Genomic DNA, 23829 nt, shown 5'->3' on the forward strand with positions numbered 1-23829 from the left:
GTTTAGATTAGGCGTTTTTCCAAACCGCATACCATTTTCATTGTTCAATAAACACCCTTGAACTGTGATCACTTGTGTCTGTCTTTCTTTTGGTCACCTTGAGTTTCTCACATTACATCCTGTCTGTAATGGCGCACAGAAGCTAAACACGATAGAATGGAAGAAGGCCAGAGGATGTTTCAGGGGTTATGAGTCATTCTACACCTTCTCTTCATCGCCTTTGCTGTTTATGGCATAGTACAAGATATAGTTTGGTGGACGTTGTTATACACTGATTTGTGACCCATATCAGAAGCATATGGTCACTCATTCTGTTGTAACAAAGGCAGCAGTAAAGAAAAATAATAGGGCCATCTTTGTGTTTGTGCATGAGAAAGCTTGGTGTAATCTAAGCTTAAATGCACATCAGAGAGTACACGATGCAGGGATTCTGATGCCATAGATTGCGTCTTGGCCCAAGAGGATCCAGAGGGTCTGAGTGTCTTTAACACGACACAGTATGAGTGATGTGGAGATTGATCGGCCCTGTATTGCTCCTCTTTAGGAGACACCCCTTGTCACTAATCTCTTTGCAGTGTAGGAAGTACAGAAGTGCATGTTCCCTGGATTGTCCCTGGTGCCAGGGGAAGGCTCCCGGCAGTCAACTCTTGAACACAAGACAGAGGGGATACAGCCATCTTAATATGAAGTATCAGTGTCTGCTACAACGGAAGCTGCCCATCTATTAGTTTCTGAAATGACAACTATATTTGGTGTTTTGTAGACCCAGACGGTTTCTCTGGATTGTTGGCTGTCAGTGCACCACAGATTGTGGGTTCCTTTCAGAAAGGACTTGTTGCAAAACTCAAGGGCCATATTCTTTGTGCTGTATTCGGGGATGTAATCAAACTGCCTTTATCAAGTCTGCAAAGGTGGAAGAGCTAAGGGCATGGTTCTAGCCTACAAAGCCTTGGACTTTATTGTTTCAAAAGAACAGACAGTTGATTGGCAGGGCTTTCTTTCTCCTAGGTTACAGTCTGCTCTATTTTGAACCAAAAGCGCTCTGAGCTGGTGCTTCTGTGTAAGATTTTGCACACAAGACCATTACTTTTGAAACCACACTAGGATTTTTCTCAATGAATCACACAACCTACCTAGAAAAAAAGAAGTTATTAAAATGTGTTGTCAGAAAATCGTATTAGGGTGAAGGCTGCTCAGAATACAAAATACTGATTCTTGGCTCATCCTTTTCCCTAGCTAAGCCCCAGGTTACCATAGTTCAATTCATAATTTCCCTCTTAATAATGTTCTGTTCATTGCAGTATGGCAAGAAGAGCTACATGGTCAAAGGCATGGCATTCTCACCAGACTCCACCAAGATTGCTATTGGACAGACGGACAACATCATCTACGTGTACAAGATCGGGGAGGAATGGTGAGTTACTCAGCAGTGATCTGAGCTCTGATTAGCATGTATTCTCTACCCATCAGGAAAGCACATATCAGATAACAAACTTCAGGTGAACAGGGCTCTGAAGTCATAACCAACATATGCGATCTCACAAGCAGCCCCAAATGAACACTAACATGGCACACTTGAAGTTCCCTAGAAAACAAATTAATCACATCAAAAAGCTATGATATGATATGATAGGTTATTTATAGGGCGCTTAAAACCTTTTGGTATTATAGGGCGGACCCAGGGATAGAACCTGTGTTGCTCCGTGTCGTCTTGCTTCCAAGGCGAGCATGTAGCCCCTGAGCTATCCTCCCGAGACACATCCCTGGCGCGTCCAGTGTAAAGCCATCTCCTTGTTAGATATAACCAACTATGTTTAACCAGTCAAGGCAGCGCCCGCCAAAACCATGAGAGTGTAAAAGGAATACATTGAGGTTGCCCGAGCCTGCTTGACTGAAGGAATAACCTAACTCACTGAGGATAGAGTGTGTCAAACCTGAACGAGGACCACCAACTAATGGAGGATAGTGAAGCCTATCTGATGTGACAGAGTAAAACTGACCCGTTGAGAATAGATGGGCGTGTGATAACTGAAGCAGTAGCACTAACTCACTGCTATGGCCGAGACCGTCACCGACGTACGGACACCGGAAGCTGTCACTGTTACACACTGCTTTTGTACTGCAGCCAATGTTTGTTTTGATGGTTTGAATCTCCGGCTGCATTGTTCCCTGTACTGTGGCACTGCAAAATATTCTCTTTGTACACAAACAGTGGAAAAACATTGAATATTTCGTCTGTGATCTTTCTTTTTAAGGGGGGACAAAAAGGTGATCTGCAACAAGTTCATACAGACGGTAAGTCAAAGCCGTAGTAAAGCCATGTTGAGGCTATCTGAGCTGCTGGTACTCTCATGTAACTTCCTTCAATACAGTTTGGAGGCGGTAGTTTTCTTGTCTTTCCATACTCCTGCATCATTCCCTAGTGAATATCCCGACTGAATGTCTGTTACCTGTCTCTGTATGTCAGTTGGGCCAGGGGAGGCCTAAGTGGATCCGTAAAACAAGCTGTGCCTGGGATATAATGCATGTGCGCGTCAACATCATCCTGAGCCTTGTTTTGTCGGGAAAGTGCTGTGCTTTAGGGCCACTTTGCAACTCACATAACCTGCTTCCTCTGCCTTACAGTAGATATCGCATACTTGCGATATAACATATACGTATGGACATTGTGACCCTGCAGCGTGCACACATCTATTGACTGCACTCATGCGACCCTTGCCACTCTTGTCTTGGCAGTAATGGGTACATGGATTTGGTATTCAGTATGTGAGGATCACACAATATTCTACTCCTTCCTGCCTCTGCAGCTGCTATGTCATATGGTTTTCTTATTGAACTGCTCCAAGACCTCTGACGCATTCATGGCATCATTGTCCTGCATTGCGCTAAACTCTCAATTACTCTCAGCATCGCTTTCTGATGTTCTCCTTTGTTCATTTCAGATCTGTTTCTACTCTTTTACTCACTGTGAGAGACCCTTCTCTTCACTGTTCTGTTCTAAATCGCGTTTCTGGGTGTGCTAAAGCCACCTTGATTGGTTCAAAATGTAGTACTGCCGTGCTCTGCAGAATTCTATCTGCATGGTCCGGTCTGAGAATGTTGCTACCAAGACCAACTTCATAGGGGATTGCTACATGACCGTGCTGAGTATCAAGTGTTTACTATAGGCATCGTCTCTCATCCCTGTCAGGCATTTTTGCCACAGACTTTGTATGGTCTTAAATTCGATTTTTGCAATGGTTCATATCTTTTGTTACAGGGGTCCTGTCCTGTTAAAGCTATTTGTGTTGTCTCTTGACACTTATTGTCCTGCACGTACAAAGGTGGGGTCAGAACAGTGGCTGCTATTAGATCACCTGCGCAAGCCAGGTTGAGCGTTACCCATTGCCTGCATGCATTTGTGCTTTGTGTGCACTATGCGGTAAGGTTTTGCTGCTGTTGGGGTTAAGCAAGCAGGAGCCCATTGCCTGCCTGCATTTGTGCTTTGTGTGCGCTATGCGGTAAGGTTTTGCTGCTGTTGGGGTTAAGCAAGCGGGAGCCCATTGCCTGCGTGCATTTGTGCTTTGTGTGCACTATGCGGTAAGGTTTTGCTGCTGTTGGGGTTAAGCAAGCGGGAGCCCATTGCCTGCGTGCATTTGTGCTTTGTGTGCACTATGCGGTAAGGTTTTGCTGCTGTTGGGGTTAAGCAAGCGGGAGCCCATTGCCTGCGTGCATTTGTGCTTTGTGTGCACTATGCGGTAAGGTTTTGCTGCTGTTGGGGTTAAGCAAGCGGGAGCCCATTGCCTGCGTGCATTTGTGCTTTATGTGCGCTATGCGGTAAGGTTTTGCTGCTGTTGGGGTTAAGCAAGCGGGAGCCCATTGCCTGCGTGCATTTGTGCTTTGTGTGCACTATGCGGTAAGGTTTTGCTGCTGTTGGGGTTAAGCAAGCGGGAGCCCATTGCCTGCGTGCATTTGTGCTTTGTGTGCACTATGCGGTAAGGTTTTGCTGCTGTTGGGGTTAAGCAAGCGGGAGCCCATTGCCTGCGTGCATTTGTGCTTTATGTGCGCTATGCGGTAAGGTTTTGCTGCTGTTGGGGTTAAGCAAGCGGGAGCCCATTGCCTGCGTGCATTTGTGCTTTGTGTGCGCTATGCGGTAAGGTTTTGCTGCTGTTGGGGTTAAGCAAGCGGTAGCCCATTGCCTGCGTGCATTTGTGCTTTGTGTGCACTATGCGGTAAGGTTTTGCTGCTGTTGGGGTTAAGCAAGCGGGAGCCCATTGCCTGCGTGTGGGTTACTTTAGAGGTGTGGGGAAGTTGCAAGACTGGGCATTCACATTGGAAGATGCATTGAGAGCGTGAGTGCTTGTTTGTGCGATGCGTGTTGTGTGAGGACAGGGCGGCGAGTGCTGTATTAGTTTATGGAGGCTCCTAGTATCCATGCTGTTAATGTTTTCTCTACTACTCCTCTGCAGAGCGCAGTCACCTGCTTACTGTGGCCTGGTGAGAATGCAATTGTTTTCGGACTCGCAGAAGGAAAGGTACAGTTTGATTTTGTTTACCAACTTCTCAGTGCCATCAAGCATAACCTAAGACTTGTTGACTGCAATACATATCTCCTGTGATGCTTCTTGCTGCTGCACAGTAAGAATAGAAGCTAAGAATGTGATGGCAGATGGTGATTGTGATGAGGGTTTGCTCATGTGCTGAATCCGAGACCCCATGTTGTGTCAGTTTTACCCTTTCTTTTGTTGGGTTATATTTGTCTTTTTATCCTGAAGCTGATGTGCAACCATTTAAAGATGTTTTATCATATACTAGTGAATTTGGTGGTTGTTTTGATTTTAATATTTTATGCACAATATTTCATTATGCTCACCATCGTATCGTGTAAATAGCTTTCATGTGGGAGGAACATCATATCTCCTTCAATTTTAGATACAGTACTGCATTCTATGAATCCTCTTCGTCAGCCGGACAAAATGTTGGGCTGAAAGTCTTGAGCTGTGAAACTGTAAATGGGCCCTTGTGATTTGTGCATTAATCCTGACTGATTTCCCGACTTGCCCCTGTTGAGTCCCAATTTGAAGCTACATCGGGGAAGAAATTGATGTGCTCTTAAAGACCAATGTACCCTGTTTCATCCTGTGAGAGTAAATGCATAGAACTAGATATAAGTTGGTTAGTAGCAGTTTTACTTGATTGTAGTTTTTGTACAAACATTACTGCAGAGTACGTTGTTTAAACCAATATGGCCTGACCTAGTTGCCCATGTTTGGTTAAATGTGAAACAAAAGGCAGTATGCAAGGGCCTTTTCGAATGGATTGTGTCCTCCCACATATTCCTCATCTTTTGAGATCTTCCCTTCCAGCTTCAGCTGCTTTGGAATTATTCTTTCGTCAGAGGGCACAGTGCGTCGATGCGGTCCACTCAGTGTCCTTCGAGGGCTTCCATCTCGGAGTCAACATCATCGTCAGTATATTTAGCACAAGCAGTGCCCGTTAGTTTGAGTTCCGTTTTTCCATGATAGCTAACGCTTCAAGAAATATGGCACGCTTTGGTTTTTTTGTGAGAAAACTTTGATATTCTAGTACAGGCTTGTCCAACCTTTTTGAATGTGGGTCCGAAGCATTCACTTTTTGTCCCCCGGTGGGCCGGCGAGCCAAAAGTGAACACCCTCACCCAAAGCAGTATATTCAAAAGCGATGGTGTGTGACCTTTGACACAATTGCATCACAGGCATAACCATGCAGTCCCAAAGATAGCTTTTGGTGTCGGGCAGTGATCAAAGGTTAGTTTCTTGTGATTTCTTCCAGTGTATGTGTTGATATTTCTCTGAAATAGTGGGGGCGACCGAGCGTAGTGAGGGAGCTATAACGATCTAGGGAGGGTTTGGGGGGGGTCCACCCTCCAAGATTATTTTCCAAATATGGGGCTGAAATTGTGCATTTTACAGCAGGAAAAGTGACCAAAAAGCCATACGTTTACAATCAGTTCTAAATTCCATGTCACCAACAGCAGACAAGAACATTGTAGAACACAACACATTTTAATGATCAATGTGTCCACAGTGTAAGACAGCACTGTCACTGATGTAACACATTGGCATGCTGGTTGTGCCCAAAATATGCCTCTTTAGCAACATGTCTATGCTGGCTGTTTGCAATTTAGGTCAGCATTGTCCTCTACAAAGCATGATTGATGCTGCCTGAGCATGTGCAGTATTCCCAATACACATGCCAGCTTATCTCTGTAATACACATTCATTACTTCTGTGGTAATGAAAGAAGCGTAATCCAATTCCAGGGGGCACCTGAGGTAGTAAAAGTCCTCTGCCAGGGCCCGGTTTATTTGTCGGACCCAACATTGCAGAAATAAATAAATGAATCGTGTCCACGGACCCGACAAACATTGAACTGATAAATAAATCGGGCAGGGGAGCCGACTTATGAATTTCCCGGGGGGTGCCCAAATATAGGAAGTGACCTCAGGGACAGACTTGCTTTGCATAGCGAGCCACATGAAATGGCTTGGAGGGCCGCAATGTGGCCCGCGGGCCGTATGTTGGACAACCTTGCTCTAGTACAATGGCTTCGCCTTCGACACCATCAACCTCGAAGACCGGGTTCAAAAAATGCCACAACTGCAGTGCCACGATGTCCCTCACGGACCCTCATTGTGTGTGTCTGTGGTGCCTTGGCGTGGAGCAAAGGACAGCGGACTGTAGGTCCTGTCAGTCCGTGACTGGTAAGGCTCTGAAAGAGCGTAAAGAAAAATTAGGGGCGGGTAGGCCCCCTACTAAATCCCCTTCGATGACTCCATCGAACAAAAGGTCGTCTGACCTGTCGAGAGGTGACTCCTCGTAGGAAGAGATCAAAAAAGCATTCTTGCTCCAGGAGCGGGACGCACCATTCCTCGCCCTCTTGGGAGAAAGGCAAAGAAAAGGCATTATAGATCACCTTCTGCGTCTTGATCGATTCCTCTCTGCAAAGAATGTTAATCTGGCCAACCAAATCCTCCACTCCAGCCGAGTGGGAAGAATTTGGGAAGGAAATGCTAAAAATGTTCGAGAAGGAGGCCCCAACCCCCTTGAAAGAGAAAGAAAGAAAGGCCATGCTCCTGTCGTGCCATCAAAAGCCGACAAGGAAAATGCTAAGGCTAAATCCTGGGCGCCCTGGAGCCCGGAATGTAGACGGGTAACCCCTCGAGAAACCCTGAGGTCTTGATACAACGGAAAATTGACAAAGACTCCATTGAGTCGAGGGTCAAGCCCTTCAAAGGGCTCCGTCAATGCCAAAATTGACTAAGAAATCGTCAAAACAGTTGACGCCATCAAGGCCGTCTGCGTCGTTGGTGTCGGAGCCATCAATGCCATCAGGGTCGAAGCCATCAACTCCTTTGCCCACTAAACCAGTTCCAAAATCCTACAAGCCTTTGCCAAAGAAGGATTTTTTCAAGTCTTTATCCTCCATTTATGAGGAGTATGAGCCATCGGACCATGACACTCCACTATTTGTGTTGGAGTTTGGCACACCTAACTCCCTGCAAACACTCATTTCAGAGGAGTCCAGGTTGAAGGATTTATATGAGAATCTTCAATCTGCTGGTGGTGTTGACACATCAGCTGAACTTTTGGCAAGCCAGACCCGGCAGACCATGCAGATGCCTTTTATAGACACCTTATGACCAGAGTTATAGATTTTCTGGAGTGGGCAACCTGCTCCACCATTCAAGCAAGACAACCTGACAGACATTGTTGATAAAGGTCCACCGTTTCATATCGCACTTCAAAAATGGTTATGGCAAATTGGGAGCTTCCGGAATCAAGTCCAGCAGTGAATAAGAACCCCACCAAGAAGTACAGGCCCACAAGTAGCTACCCCAGCTATCTGCCAAAGCACCCAATATCAGCGAGCCTGGTATTTCAGGCAGCAACGTCTACTTCCATACAGGCTGCTTACCCAACCATCCCACCAGACGGGGACGATGAGCGTTTTGATACTTGGGCCCGTAAGGTATTTTCTGCTGGGAGCATGGCTCTCAAGTCAGCAAACTCCACTTGCGCCTTAGCAAAACACTCATCCTTTGGGACTGTGTAGCTATGGCGGCTGACAAGATTCCCGAAGAGGAAGAGAGAGACGACTTCCTGACTTATAGGAGACGGTAGGGAGGCTATGTGCGAGTCTCTACAATCGATATATTGATCAGAAGGTTGTGAAAGTTCAGGAAATCCATGATCTTAATTGCTTGGGATTCGGTCAGGAGGACATGGTACCCTTACATTCTGGACATGTCCATCTGCCCTCCAATGCATCTTCCGCAAAGAGAGGACCCTCTCTCTTGAGAGGAGGGTTGGATTGTCCATCCAGAGGTCAAGACACTCAACCTTCAAGCATGGTTTCTGAGGGATTGAGATATAAAGATTGGTTCCTCCCAGATGGTGGAGATTTTGCTTTCGGCCAGCAATGAAATCCTTGTACCGCTGCCATTGGAATAAATTCTGCAGCTGGTGTAGGGAAAACGACGTGGACCCTTTTTCAGTGCAATGCACCTATGGTGTTGTCCTTTTTGTTACATTTAGCAAATCTGGGTTCCAGATTGGAACAATAAAAGGGTATTTGGTAGCGCTTTCAATCTTAAAGTGCACATTGGATGAGGTATCTTATTTCAAGATGCTGTTAATCATACAATTTCTTAAAGGGATCACTACCCTCCTACACCTTTTCAAGTACCGATTTGGGATCTTAATCTTGTGCTGAAATATTTTAAGTTTCACAAATGGGCAAAATGATCCAAGATGACCAGCTTTTCATTGGGTACACTGCACACAAACTGGGTCTTCCAGTTACAAAACAAACTTTGTCCAGATGGATGATTCTTGCTATCACAGAATGCTACAGATTTGCCAGGAAAAGATCCCCCAGAAGGCCTGAGAACTCATTCCACAAGGGGCATGGCAACATCTTCTGCTTTGCAAAGTGGGGTGCCTATAAAAGACATTTGTGCTGCCTACAATTCACACATTTACTAAACATTAATGTCTGGATTCATCCTCTGGCCAGGAAGGAGGATTTGGGTAAGCTGTCCTACATTCAATCCATGACAAATCTCAAGTCTGAAAATTCATACTCCCTCCTCCAAAACCTAACACTGCTTTGGGAGTCTATCAAAGATGAGGAATACGTGGGAGGACACAATCCCTTTGAAGAACAAGTTACTTACCCCTGGTAACGTTCTTTCTCCAGCCTTCTCTTCAGCAATGTGGACGAAGCCACGCTCCCGGGGCTCCTGCAACTTTATCCCTGTTCACTTTCATCTTTGCCGAGCACGCGCAACACAGGGGTAAACCCATTGTAATTGTAAATTACATTGCAACGTTGGCCGAATTTCCCCATTTCAACTGGAATCTGCTGCTTTTAAGTGCAGGCAGCCTGATGCTTGCATGATTTGAATTCCTCTGCCCTGCCTTGAAGTTAATGAGTGGGATTTTCGGACTTTATACATTTTGTGTCCACTTTGTGCTACTGTTTCCTGGCCTTCTAAGATGGGCGCACTGTTTTTCACCCTTTTGAGCAGCCTGCCTGTGCCTCACTCCGCCTCCCACCGGTTGCATGCCCAATGCTAAACCTGCAATGCAACAATCTTTTACCTCTAAATGTACTGCTACTATGCCAAATGTGATTTCCACTACCACACCTACTCCTCCCATCGTCCCTCATCCATCCACCACAGAACCTCAACTCAAATGCGCCATGATCAACGCAAGGTCCATTAACGCCCACGCTCTAGACATCCATGACATCATTACCACCTACGACCTTGATCTACTCATGATCACCGAAACTTGGCTACATCAAGCCTCAGGTCCTGCGCTCTCTCTTGCATCGCCTCATGGTTACTTCATCACCAGACAAGATTGCCCATCTAAAGGTGGAGGCATAGCACTTATCCCCAAAGACTGCCTCTCCATCAGAAACATTGAGAAATCCATGAACAACAGTGACTACCTCCAAGTCAAAATCAACCTCTCTCCACACTGCAGTATTGCTATTCACCTTGTCTATTGCCCACCTCCTCTCTGGCAACCTCAAAAAACCCTTGAAGTCCATCCTCCTGGGGGACGTCAACCTAGGTCTCTTTGACACCAAGGACCAAGCAGCTGAAGGCAAGCGTCCCCAGCCAGCACGATCCTCCCCGCAATGAGAGACAATGACGGACTCTCCCAAGTCGGGAATAAAGCCAAGACAGAGTGCGGGTGAGCTTAAATGGGAGTTTATCAATCAGAATAGGGCATGCAAAGAACTCTGCAAACTCCGAGAGCGCTCTGTCTGACAATAGTAAAGACAGGCGTATATATTTACAAAAAACGTCATCAGTGCCTACATACTATAAGGGGCACAAATTCAATGGGATTGGGTGGCGATGACTAACTATAGGTGCTGCTGCGATGTGGTTGGCCTTGGCTGGAGGACGTCACTGGTCAGCCTCGTGGTTTGGGCTGGGCCTGGCAGGTCAGCCGAGTTCATCCGGGCGGTGTTGTTGTGCCATTGTGGCCAGTGTCAGAGATGAATGTCTTTTCCTGACTTATTTGCCCTATGCCATGCACACCGCAGTCATTCAGTCATTCAGTCATTGCAATGTTATCTTCTTTAGTAAATCTATCAATAGGTTATTCTACAGGTTAATGCAACACAGGAGGAATGCACCTTGTGAGGGGTTTGATGGTGATTTATCCGTGCATGGTTACCAGTGTCCTGTTTGACCGGTACCATAGGTCGTGGGGCTAAGTCTCCGGGCATGGGACGGGCGGTACATGTCTTTCTGTCACGTTAGAAGTTATTATGAATGGGCTGTTGTGTGTTGCCACAGTATTGGGTGTCTTCGTTGCACCGGGTCATAAGTCTGAGGTGTTCCGGGGGGTTGTGGGGTTTACGAGGGGGCGCCTTGGATTTGTCTATTCAAGCGGAGGTTTACTGCTGGGCTGTAAATAATGCAGGTGGCAGGCCGTGGCCTTGGGTGCTGTAGCGGGGACTACAAATCTTTGAAGCGGCTCCAGCCTAGTTGGGGGAGGTAGAGCAGCGTGGCGCAGGCCTTACCTCTCTTATTTGGCAGACTTTGCAGGGTGGGGGGGGGGGGGAAATGGCCTTGCACATATTCACAAAGGTATTTTTCTCGTGTGTTGCCGACTTTTGGTGAGAACATCATAAACATTTGAACATTCTTATAATACTCATTTGGATCACTTGAAAACATACATTCCAACTCACTACATGTCTCTCGAATATAGCCAGTCTGAGCACCTTACTAGTACATTATGTTTTAACAACTACAGCATTTAGTAATATGCATATATATTTGCATTACGTGAGGTAGTAGTGTGGTTGGTGGAGCATAGAGAACGAGACCCGCCATTGTACGCGGCGGTAATGGCATATAAGGGCTGTAGATATGTACACATGATTGGCGCATTCGCCCGCGTCTTTTCACACGAGCCTTATGTATAGTTACATTCGTCCCCCCCTGCACTCTAGCAGCATTAGTTCAGTTATGGCGCGGGACCGCGGGGTGTACGGTTTTCAATGATACATATAGAGAATAATCCCCCGGAATGCTTTTTATCATTTGCACATCCCTGCAGGGGTGTGGGTCCTTCATTGCTGGTGTTATGTAAACATGCGTGTCTTACAATAATTACACAATTTTACAGGTTTCTTTAGTAGAAGTAGTTTTATGGAAAGGATACACGTATTACAAGTAGTTTTTGACATTTGTATTTGGGTATTTTTCTGCTTTCATCGGATGACCATTCTACAGTTCTCCCCATCACCCAGGCCTCGCTGACCGGGTCATGCTGGGAGCAGTGATACACTGTGGACGATGAAATGTTACAGTGTTAGTATCTTATGCTAGCTCATGTCCGTCTTGTTCGTGGGAACGGGCTCACAGCGGATCTGCCAGAGTGCTGCGGCGACAGGGATAATTGAAACTCTCCGAGGGTGGGGGCCGCGCTACAGTGCGCTGAGCTCACACCATCTTTGATAGACAAAATGGTTTCTGGGCCTAGCTAAATTCAATACGTGTGGGCAATGTCTTCAGCAGGTGAACCCTCCACCACCTGGGCCCAGGTGATCTGAGGGGACGCCCAATGAGCCATGGCCCTCACCTGGGGAGGGGATGTAGGCAAGGGGGGGTCTTTTGGACCACTCCTCCCCTACATTTCCCCCCTTTCGTTACTTAAGTAACGAATTCTTTAACTCATTCAATCTCCTACACTCTTCTTCGTCCATAATTGCCTCATCCCATGCTGGTGTGCCTTTTATCGGCATCCAGGCTCTGCACACCCCCCTTAAGCTCTCACCCCTCCTAGCATATTCATCTGGGGTACAGGTTAGGTATATACATCCGCTCTCTCCTTCCAAGTCTACCCACACCTCCTGATACCATTCTAGTATACGGGGCTCTCTGATGGTGGTGTGCCATAATTTGTCTATGATATCCTTGTCATGATACCTAGGCACTAGTTGATACCTTGGTGTATCATCAGTTCCGGTTTGTACCTGCACTTCCTGCATAGTTTGCATTGTCCCACGAGTTTTGCCCATTGTCACCATCATCATTGCACCATTAGGTACTGCGTTAGCACAACATCGAAGACCCACCTGGCACATGCAAAAAATTAAAAGGAGGAACACCACAGCTGGCATCAAAAATTTCACAGTCGTTCCAAGCTATGAGGGGACCCAGGAGAAGATGTTATCGAACCACGTACTGTCTTCTGCTCCACCTTCCATTTTCATTTTTTCTCCTAGGTTGTGTACTGCTTCGATCACATGGGACAGGGAGCCGTTTTCTGCGTCTTCGGAAGGTACGAAAGTGCAGCAGGCACTTCCAATTTTTCGGCAAACCCCTCCATCCATCGCCGTCAACAGGTCCAAGACATACCTGTTTTGCATTGTCATCAGCCGTAAAGCCCTTAGTTCCACTTTTATTACGTTGAACCCTTCTTCAGTGTCATTTGCCAGCTGAATCAATTCCCAGCGTGTTATCTGGAGCCATTTTGCGTTTGCCCTTGCTTGGACACTTGAGATGAGGGAGGCAAAGAATGTTTCTGCTGAGCTGAATAATCGATATCTGTCTGGGATCTGAGCCAACAGTTCTGATGATGCCTTTGATATGTAGTTTGATGCTCGTCTGTTACGGGTCAGCACCTCTCCCTTGCTCCAGGAAGACAGGACATACATTTGTGACTCCGCAGTCGGCTGGGCTGCACTCTGTTGTATGCGTTCCTGTGTCTTTTTGCTCCCATCGATGTGGCTTTCTGGTATTACCATTAGGGCTGAGTGCAGAGTGGCCATTGAGCAGCTGCCACTCCATGACGGGGGAAGGTGCAGGTATGCCTGGTTGCCGCATACCCAGTACGTGTCCATCAGGGCCGCTGTCCCTTTTCTCAGATCTGGGATGGTGAGGGTCTTGTTACAGTTCTTGTTTGTCCCCATGGAGGTTCTCCCCTCTCCTTTAAAACATAGTTCATAGTCTATTTCGTTCTGTAGTTTGAACGGTTTTTCAATGGCGGTTACCCAAGTTAGTTTTGAAATGTGTTCCTTCCATACTGGTGTGCATGTTTCTTCTATCCATCGCAATTTCTCTGGTGCCACACCTCTCAGTGCTTCAGCTTTACACATTACTTCTTCATCCTTCCACTTGTTGTCCGAAAAAAGTGTCCCTTGTATTACAAAAAATGGTTCCTCCAGACATACCACCCCTGCCGTCTTTGGATAGCAAGTTTTCTCATTCTGCAGCATTCTAAAAGTAACTCCATGTGCCTGGAAGGTGTTCTTAATCCTGCATAACGTAAGATGAAGGAGACATTGGGCATCTATAATTGGCAACTCTTTGGGTAGCAATACTTTGGGTGTACCTGAAGCATGGGAAATGAGGGAACAGACATAGCAGCTCTCGTTTGTTGTTTGTTTAGCTGTTGCACTCATATCCGCATACCATTTATTCGTCTGGTGGGGGTGTCGTGGGTCTTCCATTCTATCTAATCCTAACCCATAGTACTCGTCATACTTCCTCCTTTCCGCTCCCCTTTTTCTTCTATTATTTCTTTTCCTAATGTACTTCCCGGCTTCAAGGGTGATAGACACAGTAGACCCCCCTTTCTCCTTCCCGCCCCCCTTCACCCAATCATCATATAATATTTCATGTGTTGCTTTCATTCTTCCATTTTCTTCCATTCTATTATTTGACAATGTGTCTATAGCTATGGGGGCAGGTTGGCTGGTAGGGGTGTTATACAACCAGGATATGGCGGAGGGGTTTCGGTCGTTTAGACTGTGAGCATTGTAATTCGATATCTTTGGCGGGGACACTGTTATTTTGCATTTCACCCTGTAGCTCTTTGTTTTTTATCATGACAGCATTGGATGGTGTTGTATAATAACCCCATACAAGTTTCGTCCCGTCCCATACCAAGAAGTCACCTTCCTTAGTATTTACACTCGTGGTTGCATTACTTACAGTAGTGCTGTTAGTCCCTCCCCCCTCGTTTATCTCGATAGAGATGAACGCTATTAACCAGTATGTGACCAGGCCAAACATTAGTGTAAAAAACAATGTAATACACACTGATAGTCCACATTCATACGAATATCTGCATTTCTCAGTTAACCACTCTCTAACTCTAGTAACTGTATCCGTTGCAGGCTGCCCGTTAGATGCCATGGTAGTTCCTGTTCGAGATATAAAAGTGCATTAAGTGCATGAATGTAAACATTTTGTGGGCACTACCAGTGCCAGTTATGTATTGACGGGGAATGGAAGCGGGTAGGGTTGCAGGGAAGGGTATTCACAGACAAGGGTGTAAACACGTCATAATTTGATCACTTCATTAATTACATATAAGTCCACAAGATAAAAAGAAGAAAACGTTTTTTTTTTTTTCTTTTCTTTTGAGCCTAAAATGAATGCAAGTATACTTATCAGTCATTTTCCCATTCAGGTCCATTACTGTCACACATACACAAGTTCATATTCAGACATTCTGCTCAGCTGCATCGTTTGCTGTTGTCTGTGCCTCCTCATCTACCTCCTCCTGCACATTACTATATGCTTTTCGTACATCTGTCAAGTGTACCCAGTATTTTAGGCCCTTTACTTTTACTGCCGTGGGCGTGCAGAACATTACCTCGTATGGGCCATGGAACCGTGGTGCATTCCATCGACGCACAAAACTCCTGACATAAATGAATTCGCCCGGCATCAGCTGTAGCTGTTGCTCAGGCTCCGTGACAGACCCTGTTATGTTTCCCTCCTCTCTCGTGAAGGGTGGAGAGAGCTGTTTTGATATTGCGCGCGCTGCCCTTGTCAATTTTTTCAAATAGTCTGTGAACTCTTCTCCCAATATCGCGGCGCTCCTGTGTGCATCTGAGTGTTCGCGCAGTGGAGAGTGTGCTGTGTACATTCGTCTCCCAGTCATGATCTCGTGCGGGGACAAATGGTGGTCTTTGCTTGGCTGATTTCTGAGCACAAATAGCGCAAGGGGCAGACAGTAAATCCAATTCTTTTTCAATGAAAAGCATAGTTTTGATAACCTGCCTTTTAACAGTCCGTTCATCTTTTCCACTACGCCATTACTTTGAGGATGATAAATCGAACACAATTTATGTTTTATTCCCAATAATGTAGTAACTTCCTTGGAAAGCTCATTTACAAAGTGAGTGCCATTATCTGAGCGAATAACGTCACAAATTCCCCAGCGCGGGAACACTTCCCTCACTAGGAACTTTGCAGCGCCTTTGGCATCAGGTCGTGCACATGGTCCTGCTTCTACCCACCTTGAGAATGGGCATACAACCACGATCATGTACCGTGCTCCATTACACCTTTCCCCCATGTCCGCGTAATCAATATGTAGCTCCCTGAATGGGCCAATGGGTTTTGGAATTGTTTCCCGGAGCGTGCGTAATGTCATTCCTGAATTGTATATTTGACATGTTGTGCATTCCATCGCTAATCGAGATACGTGCTCCTGGAGACAGGGCACAAACCATTCTTCCTGTATTTCTGCTGCGATGTGCTGTTTGGTATTGTGTGCAGGGAAGTGTAGTTGTTGAAACGCAATTTCCAATAACTTGATTGGCATTACCACTTTCCCTGAGTTGTTTTGCCGCCACAGTAAGTCTGTCGCCGACTTGCTGCACCCTCGTTTTGTCCACATTAATTTTTCGTCTGCACTAGCTCCTTACTGTAATTCTAATATTTGTGATACAGGCATCATGTTGTACCCTTCTGGGAGCTCTTCGTTTGTCTTGTGCTGCAGCATGTACTCACCTGCTTCATATTTCTGAAAATAGGAAGCCTCCTTGGCGGCAGCGTCCGCTGCCGCGTTTCCCAAGGACACAACGTCTGTGTTGGATGTATGGGCTTGGCACTTCACTATTGCTACCGCAGTAGGGTTTTGTAGGGCCTCAATTAACTCTTTCAACAATTCTGCATGCTGTACTGGTGTTCCGTCTGCCCGTCGAAATCCCCTCCGCCCCCATCTCGCTAGACCTCCATGTACTGCCGTCGTCATGTAAGCTGAGTCTGTATATATTGTCACTGCGCAACCCTTTGCTGCATGCAGTGCTTCTATGAGCGCAATCAGTTCTGCTGCTTGTGTGGAGTAATGTGATGGGAGGCGGTACTGTACTAGTGTTTCATACTCACCGTCTTCTAACCTCACCACTGCCATACCAACATGTTTTTCTCCCGTGTCCACATCAATCGATGCAGACCCATCCACGAAGTACACTTCCCCCTCGCTCAGAGCGTTCTCACACACCACTGTGTCCTCCCCTCGTTCTCCTGTGTAAGTTGCACAATCGTGGTCCTGCATGTCCTCTAGTGTGCATGCTTCTGTAATGAATGTTGCGGGGTTCACTGTCTTGCATCTCACCACATGGATATTGGCGCTAGACAATATGATCTCATAGGCTGTTGCCCGCTGTGTCGTCAGTGTGCTTTTTGACCTCTCAAGTATTGCAAATAGTGAATGTTCCACAAACAATGTCACAGGGCATCCCATTACTATTGTGGCACTTTTCTCAATCGCGAACGCGGCTGCAGCGAGTGATTGCTCGCACGCGAAATGGCCTTGCATCACGGCATCTAAAGTACCACTATAGTAAGCCAAAGGCTTGTGACCTAGGGACGTCTTTTGTGTCAGAACAGCTGTCATGAGTGTTCCCTTGCAGTGTGAGAATAGGTAAAATTTGCGTCCATAATCAGGATTTGCTAGCACTGGAGCGCTTGAAATTAAATCTTTTAATGATTTGAATGACGCGCTCATTTCTTCTGACAGTTCTATTTTTTTATTTTCCTGTTGTGCTTCTTTGAGTGCTTGTAGTAGGGGTCTTGTGTATGCTGCATAGTCTAATATCCATGCTCGGCAATAGTTGCACATTCCCAAGAACTTCTGCATGTTTTTCACTGTTGTGGGTTCTCCTACTGATCTTATCGCTTCTACCCTGTCGGGGATTATTCTTTTTCCATCTTTTGATATCAGCTGTCCCAAGTATAAGACCTCTGTCAGGCAGTACTGTAGCTTTTCCTTGTCTACCTTGTACCCCTTATTGGCCAATAGAGTCAGGAGCGTTGTTGAATCCTTTCTACATGTTTCTTTGTCTTGTGCACACACTAGTAAATCGTCTACGTACTGAATGATCATACTCTCAACTGATAGGTTTCCCAAGTCTTCATGCAATATGCGGTTGAATATGCTTGGGCTCTCACAGTATCCCTGCGGTAATCTGCAGTGTTCATATTTCTTTCCCCCCAGTGTGAATGCTGTCGGGTATCTACTCTCTTCAGCCAGGGGGATTGAGAAAAATACGTTTTTCAAGTCGACTACTGTGAAGTGTGATGCCGTTTTTGGGATGCTGCATAATATTGATGCAGGGTTCGGGACCAAAGGGAACTCTTTCCCAATTACATCATTTAGGGGGCGTAAATCCTGTATCATTCTCCAAGACCCTCCCTTTGCTTTTTTGATTGGATAAATACATGTGTTACATGGGGAGATTGAAGGCACTATTATCCCTTGTACTAGTAGTGCATCTATTGTCTCTTTTATCCCTTGTTCAGCTTCACGGGACAATGGATACTGTTTCACTCGGGGTAGAATTGCTCCTTGCTTTAGTTTTATTATCACAGGTTGTACTCCATGCAACAGCCCTACATCATGGGGGCCTGTTGTCCACAAATTATTTGGTACGAGTCTCATGTCATCATCAAAGAATGACGGCGGTGCTCCTACCACTGCAATCAGTTGAGCGGGGATTTCCCTAGCTTAAATCAAAATGTCACAGGGCATCGCTATTTCCATTACAATTTCACCATCCCCCTCTGCATCTGAAAAGAGATCCTCATCTGTTAAGTCTCTTAGGGCGATGTTGGCATTCGTGCACAGTACTGTACGCCACTCACATCCTTCCATATCTATTCCAATCACCGCAATCCTTTTCGCTGATACCTGTACAGCGTGCAAGTCTAATGATACCACTGACCCTGGTGCTGTGTCGGGGCACACTATGGGGCGGAAGAGGAACTCCGCTGGAATCCTCCAATCCATCTTCCTCAGCTCTGGAATTATGAGGGCCAATGTATTTAGCCCTTCAATAAACATTTCCTCGTTTTCCGGCAAACCTCGTACTTCTTGTGTGGTTGTGTGGGCTTGTACTACCAACATTGCACGCAATGGGCATATTCCGGGTGTTGAACACACTATACCTCTCTCAGTGAATGATATGGTCATGTTGAGTTTACTCAGGAGATCCCTCCCTAATAAATTTATTGGTGAGTGTTCATAATACAGTAAGGGTGTCTTTACAGTCTTACCCCCCACTGTTACGTCCAATGCTTCTGTGTAAGGAACTTCAATTACAGCCCCAGAGAACCCCTGCGTCTCTAACTTCCGGTTAGATAACGGGAACCGGCCCTCCCTAATACATGATTTCTCCGCTCCCGAATCCACCATGAATATGAACTGCTTGTCTCCTATCTGCGCCCCTACCAATGGTTCCTCTGCTGCATCGTAGGTGGTAGATAGAACTGGACACGCAAGTGTTCTCTGTGGGCTGTCCTATGCGGGGTGTCTCATCGCCCCCCCTTCATTAAAGACACTTCCTGAAACTACTGACACGCCGTTGTAAGGTGCTGGTGCGGGGGCCCCGTTTGCTGTTGTCGCAAAAGGGTTGCCTGGCGTGTACTGCATGTTGTCATTGTTTTGTGGGTGGTTCTGTGTTCTATACTGGTGCCCCTGTTGTTGCTCATTATTACCTTGGCCTGGGTTTCTCGGTTGTTGTTGTCCCATTGGAAGACCATATGGGCTCGGGGGTGGGGATGGCAATACTGTTCTACCTCTTGGAACCCGTTGTTGGGTCTGGCTCTGCACTCCCTAGAGTAATGCCCCCATCTTCCGCAGTTCCAGCAACTCCCTTGTGCACCTCTAGGGCCCTGCCATCCATTTCCTCCCATTCCCCCGTACCCCGGTCCACCTCCTCTTCGGCCCCTGTACCCACCTCGTCCCCCTCGAGGGGTCCACTCTTGCCACTGCGGACCTCCGCCTTGCTCCTGCTCGTTCCACTGCCGCTGTCCTGCTCCAGCCCAATTAGTTGCCATCCTACCTTGTATTGCTACCAGCCCCTCCTCCTCCTCATCTCCCTCCCTGCTGTGGGGGAGTGCGGCTACAGCCGCTGCGACCTTCACCAACGTTGTCTGCACTAGTTTTGCTTCGTCTGCCAATCTCTTCTGCGCCAGCTCCTTCTCCCTTTCCTTTATTCGCTTACAATGGTGTACTATTATGCTCTGAATCTCAGGCCATCCCTTCGCTTCAATACCTGCTATCTTGTCGAGCGCCTTTTGCACTTCCTTTGGGAGCCCTCTTTTTATAATGAAGTAAAATAAAGATGTCGATTGATACCAGGGCGTGCCCGTTTCTGCTCTCCACATCTCTTGGACCCGAAAAATGTAATCCATAGCCTCCTCCCCGTCATTCATTGTACACTGCATTACTGACTGTAAGTCTGGCGTATCTGGAAACGTTTCTCGCAAGGCATCCCACACCCTTGCACGCACTGTGTTAAAGGAGGCCCCGTCATGGCGGTCGCAGTCTAATGTTACTCCCGGGAAACCGGCCTTGACCCATACTCTATCAGCCTGATCCCCCACTGCTGATACAAGCAAGCTCTTCACATCTCCTATTGCTAGGGGTACCCCAGCAGTGTGTTTCTCAAAGGCGTATATCCACTTACTTGCCCCTCCCGATAACGGGGGCAATAGCTTTAATAAATTGGCTTTATCCATCTGAGCCCATGGGATATAATTCGGCCTCCCTCCTCCCCTATGTATCAATGGGAGCTGTAGCCTTCCTTTTGTCGTTGCATCTACACCCATTTTGGCTGCTGAGGTTCCCAGTGATGCCATTTTCCCCACCCTGTTCTTTAATCGCCCCGTCCACTCATCATCCAGTGTTCTCATTGAACATGTACCATCCACCCCTTCACTTCCCCCTCCCATTGCCATGCTCAACCTGTCGCTTTCTTCTAAATCGTCCCTTATATCACATAGTAGTTCCTCTCTGTCCCCTATAGGCCTTTCTTCATTATCAATACCTCCCTCTCGTGTCCCTACTTCGATTATTCGTGTCGGTTGTTCCTCAATTCTGAACAGTATGTCACCTTTTTTCCACCCGTCTTCAAGTGTTCTATTCTCACTCGGCGCTCTAGACGTGCGCCCTGATCTTGCTGCATTAAGTGCTGTTTGTTCACATATGTCTTTTATCCTTGCGAGCTCATCTTTCGCTATTGAGAGTCTTGATTGTAAATCATCTGTTAGCTTTTCTATGTCCACCCTTTGTGTACATGCCTGGGCTCGCTCCCTTGTACTTTCATATGGCGGGGGTGCCGTTGGCCGGTGGGGTGTAGTAGTTGTCAGGGGAGGGACATAAGTTGGGTCACTGTACCCTTCTGCGGGCACAGGCTTGTTTAATATCGGGTACAAGCTTATTACCTCTATTTGTGGCTCTACATTTGACGATTCTTTAGCATCTTTCTGTATCATCAGTGGATTGTCAGTGGTGGATGGTAGGTCAGGATTTGATGCTGGTGCTTTAGGCGGTGGTATCTCTTCAAATAACCTCCAGAGATCTAATATTTCCCTCCTATTGTGCAACTGCTTTCCCTTGTACTTCAAACAAATGCATGTGGCCACCATATCCAGAACACTTTTATCAAATGACCCACCCTCGGGCCATATCTGGGGTAACCCCTCTCCTTTCAGCTCTCTTATGCATTGGTCATGATATTTCTTAATTCGCTCCGCGTACCCTGGTAGGTTCTTACAGATATGTGATAAGGGTGTTTCGGCCCCCATCTTTGTGTTTTCCTAGTACTTGTGTGTCTCTGTGTGTCCACAATTACAATGTAAACCTATTACCAATATGGGTTTCGTCTTCTACTTCACATTCAATAATGGGCTTCTTTGTGCTTTTCCCCCTGCCTGCGCAATACAAAACTGGCTGTACACAGTCTCTATTCTATTCTCTTTGGGTGGGGGGCACATACAAGAGCAAACCATCAGTGATTTTGACAATATTAACCCGGAAATCAAAAAGGTACACACTCACTTCACCTTGTCATTTTTGTCTTCAAGAAGCTTTATCCGGCCACACTTACCATGACCATTCAATTACTATACATTTATAACCATTTTACACACCCACAGCACCAAATTGTCTTCTGACGCATACGAGGTGCACACACCTCTCTGTAACACTCTATTCACAATTCAAGCTGCCCTCCCTTTCCTCCCTAGCCGGCTGTCTCTGTCCGTCTTAATCAGATATATGGATGCGCATATATATATATTGGTCTGCTCTTCCCTCTTCTAGTAGGACTCTCTCTCTCTTACTTTCTTCCTAACGTTTTGTACTGATCTCACTTTTATTTCCCCCCCCCAACCCTAAAGAAAAGAATTGAAAGAAGAAATAGCAGTCACTAATATATTCTCCGTGTCCCCCTTTGCCAGACACTTTTATCTTATTATCCACTTCTTCATATATTCCCAGTACTAGTCAAGATAGCACTATGCCGCGCCGCCTTCCACCCCCTTTCGGAGCTAGGTTCCCGTCACTTTTATCTCTTATTCACTTCTTAATCCTAATGGCCATATGCAAAGAAAAAGCAAAGAAATTTTAGGATGATCCTTAGTAGATCTGCGTACCCCCCTTTTCTACCCCTCTTCGTTCTCTGTCCTAAATTTCTTCCTCCACTCCCTTTACGATCGCTCGCACTCAATACTCACGTGCCCGTCTTGAACCGATAGTCTCCGAAACTGGGTCCGTCCAGGCAGTGTTGCCGTCCGCTCAACAGTCAGCCCCGGCTCCGGCGAGCGGTACTCAAAGGGGATTTTTCAACCGGGATCCCGTACCCTCTCTCTATTGAGTGCGCACTTCTTAGTGTACCGGTCGCCGTTGGCGGGCAGCCTCCCGGAGCCGGCGCACCGTGCGTATCCCTTTTCGACCGGAGATTCTCGTGCCAAAAGGGGACGGTAATGTTAGGTCGGGAAAAAATAATAATAATAATAATAATCATCACGCTTTCGGGGTCACCACTGAAGGCAAGCGTCCCCAGCCAGCACGATCCTCCCCGCAATGAGAGACAATGACGGACTCTCCCAAGTCGGGAATAAAGCCAAGACAGAGTGCGGGTGAGCTTAAATGGGAGTTTATCAATCAGAATAGGGCATGCAAAGAACTCTGCAAACTCCGAGAGCGCTCTGTCTGACAATAGCAAAGACAGGCGTATATATTTACAAAAAACGTCATCAGTGCCTACATACTATAAGGGGCACAAATTCAATGGGATTGGGTGGCGATGACTAACTATAGGTGCTGCTGCGATGTGGTTGGCCTTGGCTGGAGGACGTCACTGGTCAGCCTCGTGGTTTGGGCTGGGCCTGGCAGGTCAGCTGAGTTCATCCGGGCGGTGTTGTTGTGCCATTGTGGCCAGTGTCAGAGATGAATGTCTTTTCCTGACTTATTTGCCCTATGCCATGCACACCGCAGTCATTCAGTCATTGCAATGTTCTCTTCTTTAGTAAATCTATCAATAGGTTATTCTACAGGTTAATGCAACACAGGAGGAATGCACCTTGTGAGGGGTTTGATGGTGATTTATCCGTGCATGGTTACCAGTGTCCTGTTTGACTGGTACCATAGGTCGTGGGGCTAAGTCTCCGGGCATGGGACGGGCGGTACATGTCTTTCTGTCTCGTTAGAAGTTATTATGAATGGGCTGTTGTGTGTTGCCACAGTATTGGGTGTCTTCGTTGCACCGGGTCATAAGTCTGAGGTGTTCCGGGGGGTTTTGGGGTTTACGAGGGGGCGCCTTGGATTTGTGTATTCAAGCGGAGGTTTACTGCTGGGCTGTAAATAATGCAGGTGGCAGGCCGTGGCCTTGGGTGCTCTAGCGGGGACTACAAATCTTTGAAGCGGCTCCAGCCTAGTTGGCGGAGGTGGAGCAGCGTGGCGCAGGCCTTAGCTCTCTTATTTGGCAGACTTTGCAGGGTGGGGGGGGAAAATGGCCTTGCACATATTCAGAAAGGTATTTTTCTCGTGTGTTGCCGACTTTTGGTGAGAACATCATAAACATTTGAACATTCTTATAATACTCATTTGGATCACTTGAAAACATACATTCCAACTCACTACATGTCTCTCGAATATAGCCAGTCTGAGCACCTTACTAGTACATTATGTTTTAACAACTACAGCATTTAGTAATATGCATATATATTTGCATTACGTGAGGTAG

The 23829-nt window shown here is 46.6% G+C and overlaps 1 protein-coding gene across 2 annotated transcripts in view; it reads left to right on the top strand.

Moving 5' to 3' along the window:
* The window catches only part of IFT172 (intraflagellar transport 172), a 1218930-nt gene that overhangs the window by 147787 nt on the left and 1047314 nt on the right, over positions 1–23829 (top strand). For both annotated transcript variants that reach the window (XM_069605452.1, XM_069605451.1), the window contains exons 3-5: positions 1302–1414; positions 2256–2295; positions 4449–4514. In XM_069605452.1, the coding sequence (XP_069461553.1) occupies positions 1302–1414; positions 2256–2295; positions 4449–4514 (219 nt within the window). The remainder of the gene's footprint in view (positions 1–1301; positions 1415–2255; positions 2296–4448; positions 4515–23829) is intronic.

Source organism: Ambystoma mexicanum, chromosome 4p, assembly GCF_040938575.1.
Source record: "Ambystoma mexicanum isolate Mex_15411 chromosome 4p, UKY_AmexF1_1, whole genome shotgun sequence".
NCBI classification, from domain to species: domain Eukaryota; kingdom Metazoa; phylum Chordata; class Amphibia; order Caudata; family Ambystomatidae; genus Ambystoma; species Ambystoma mexicanum.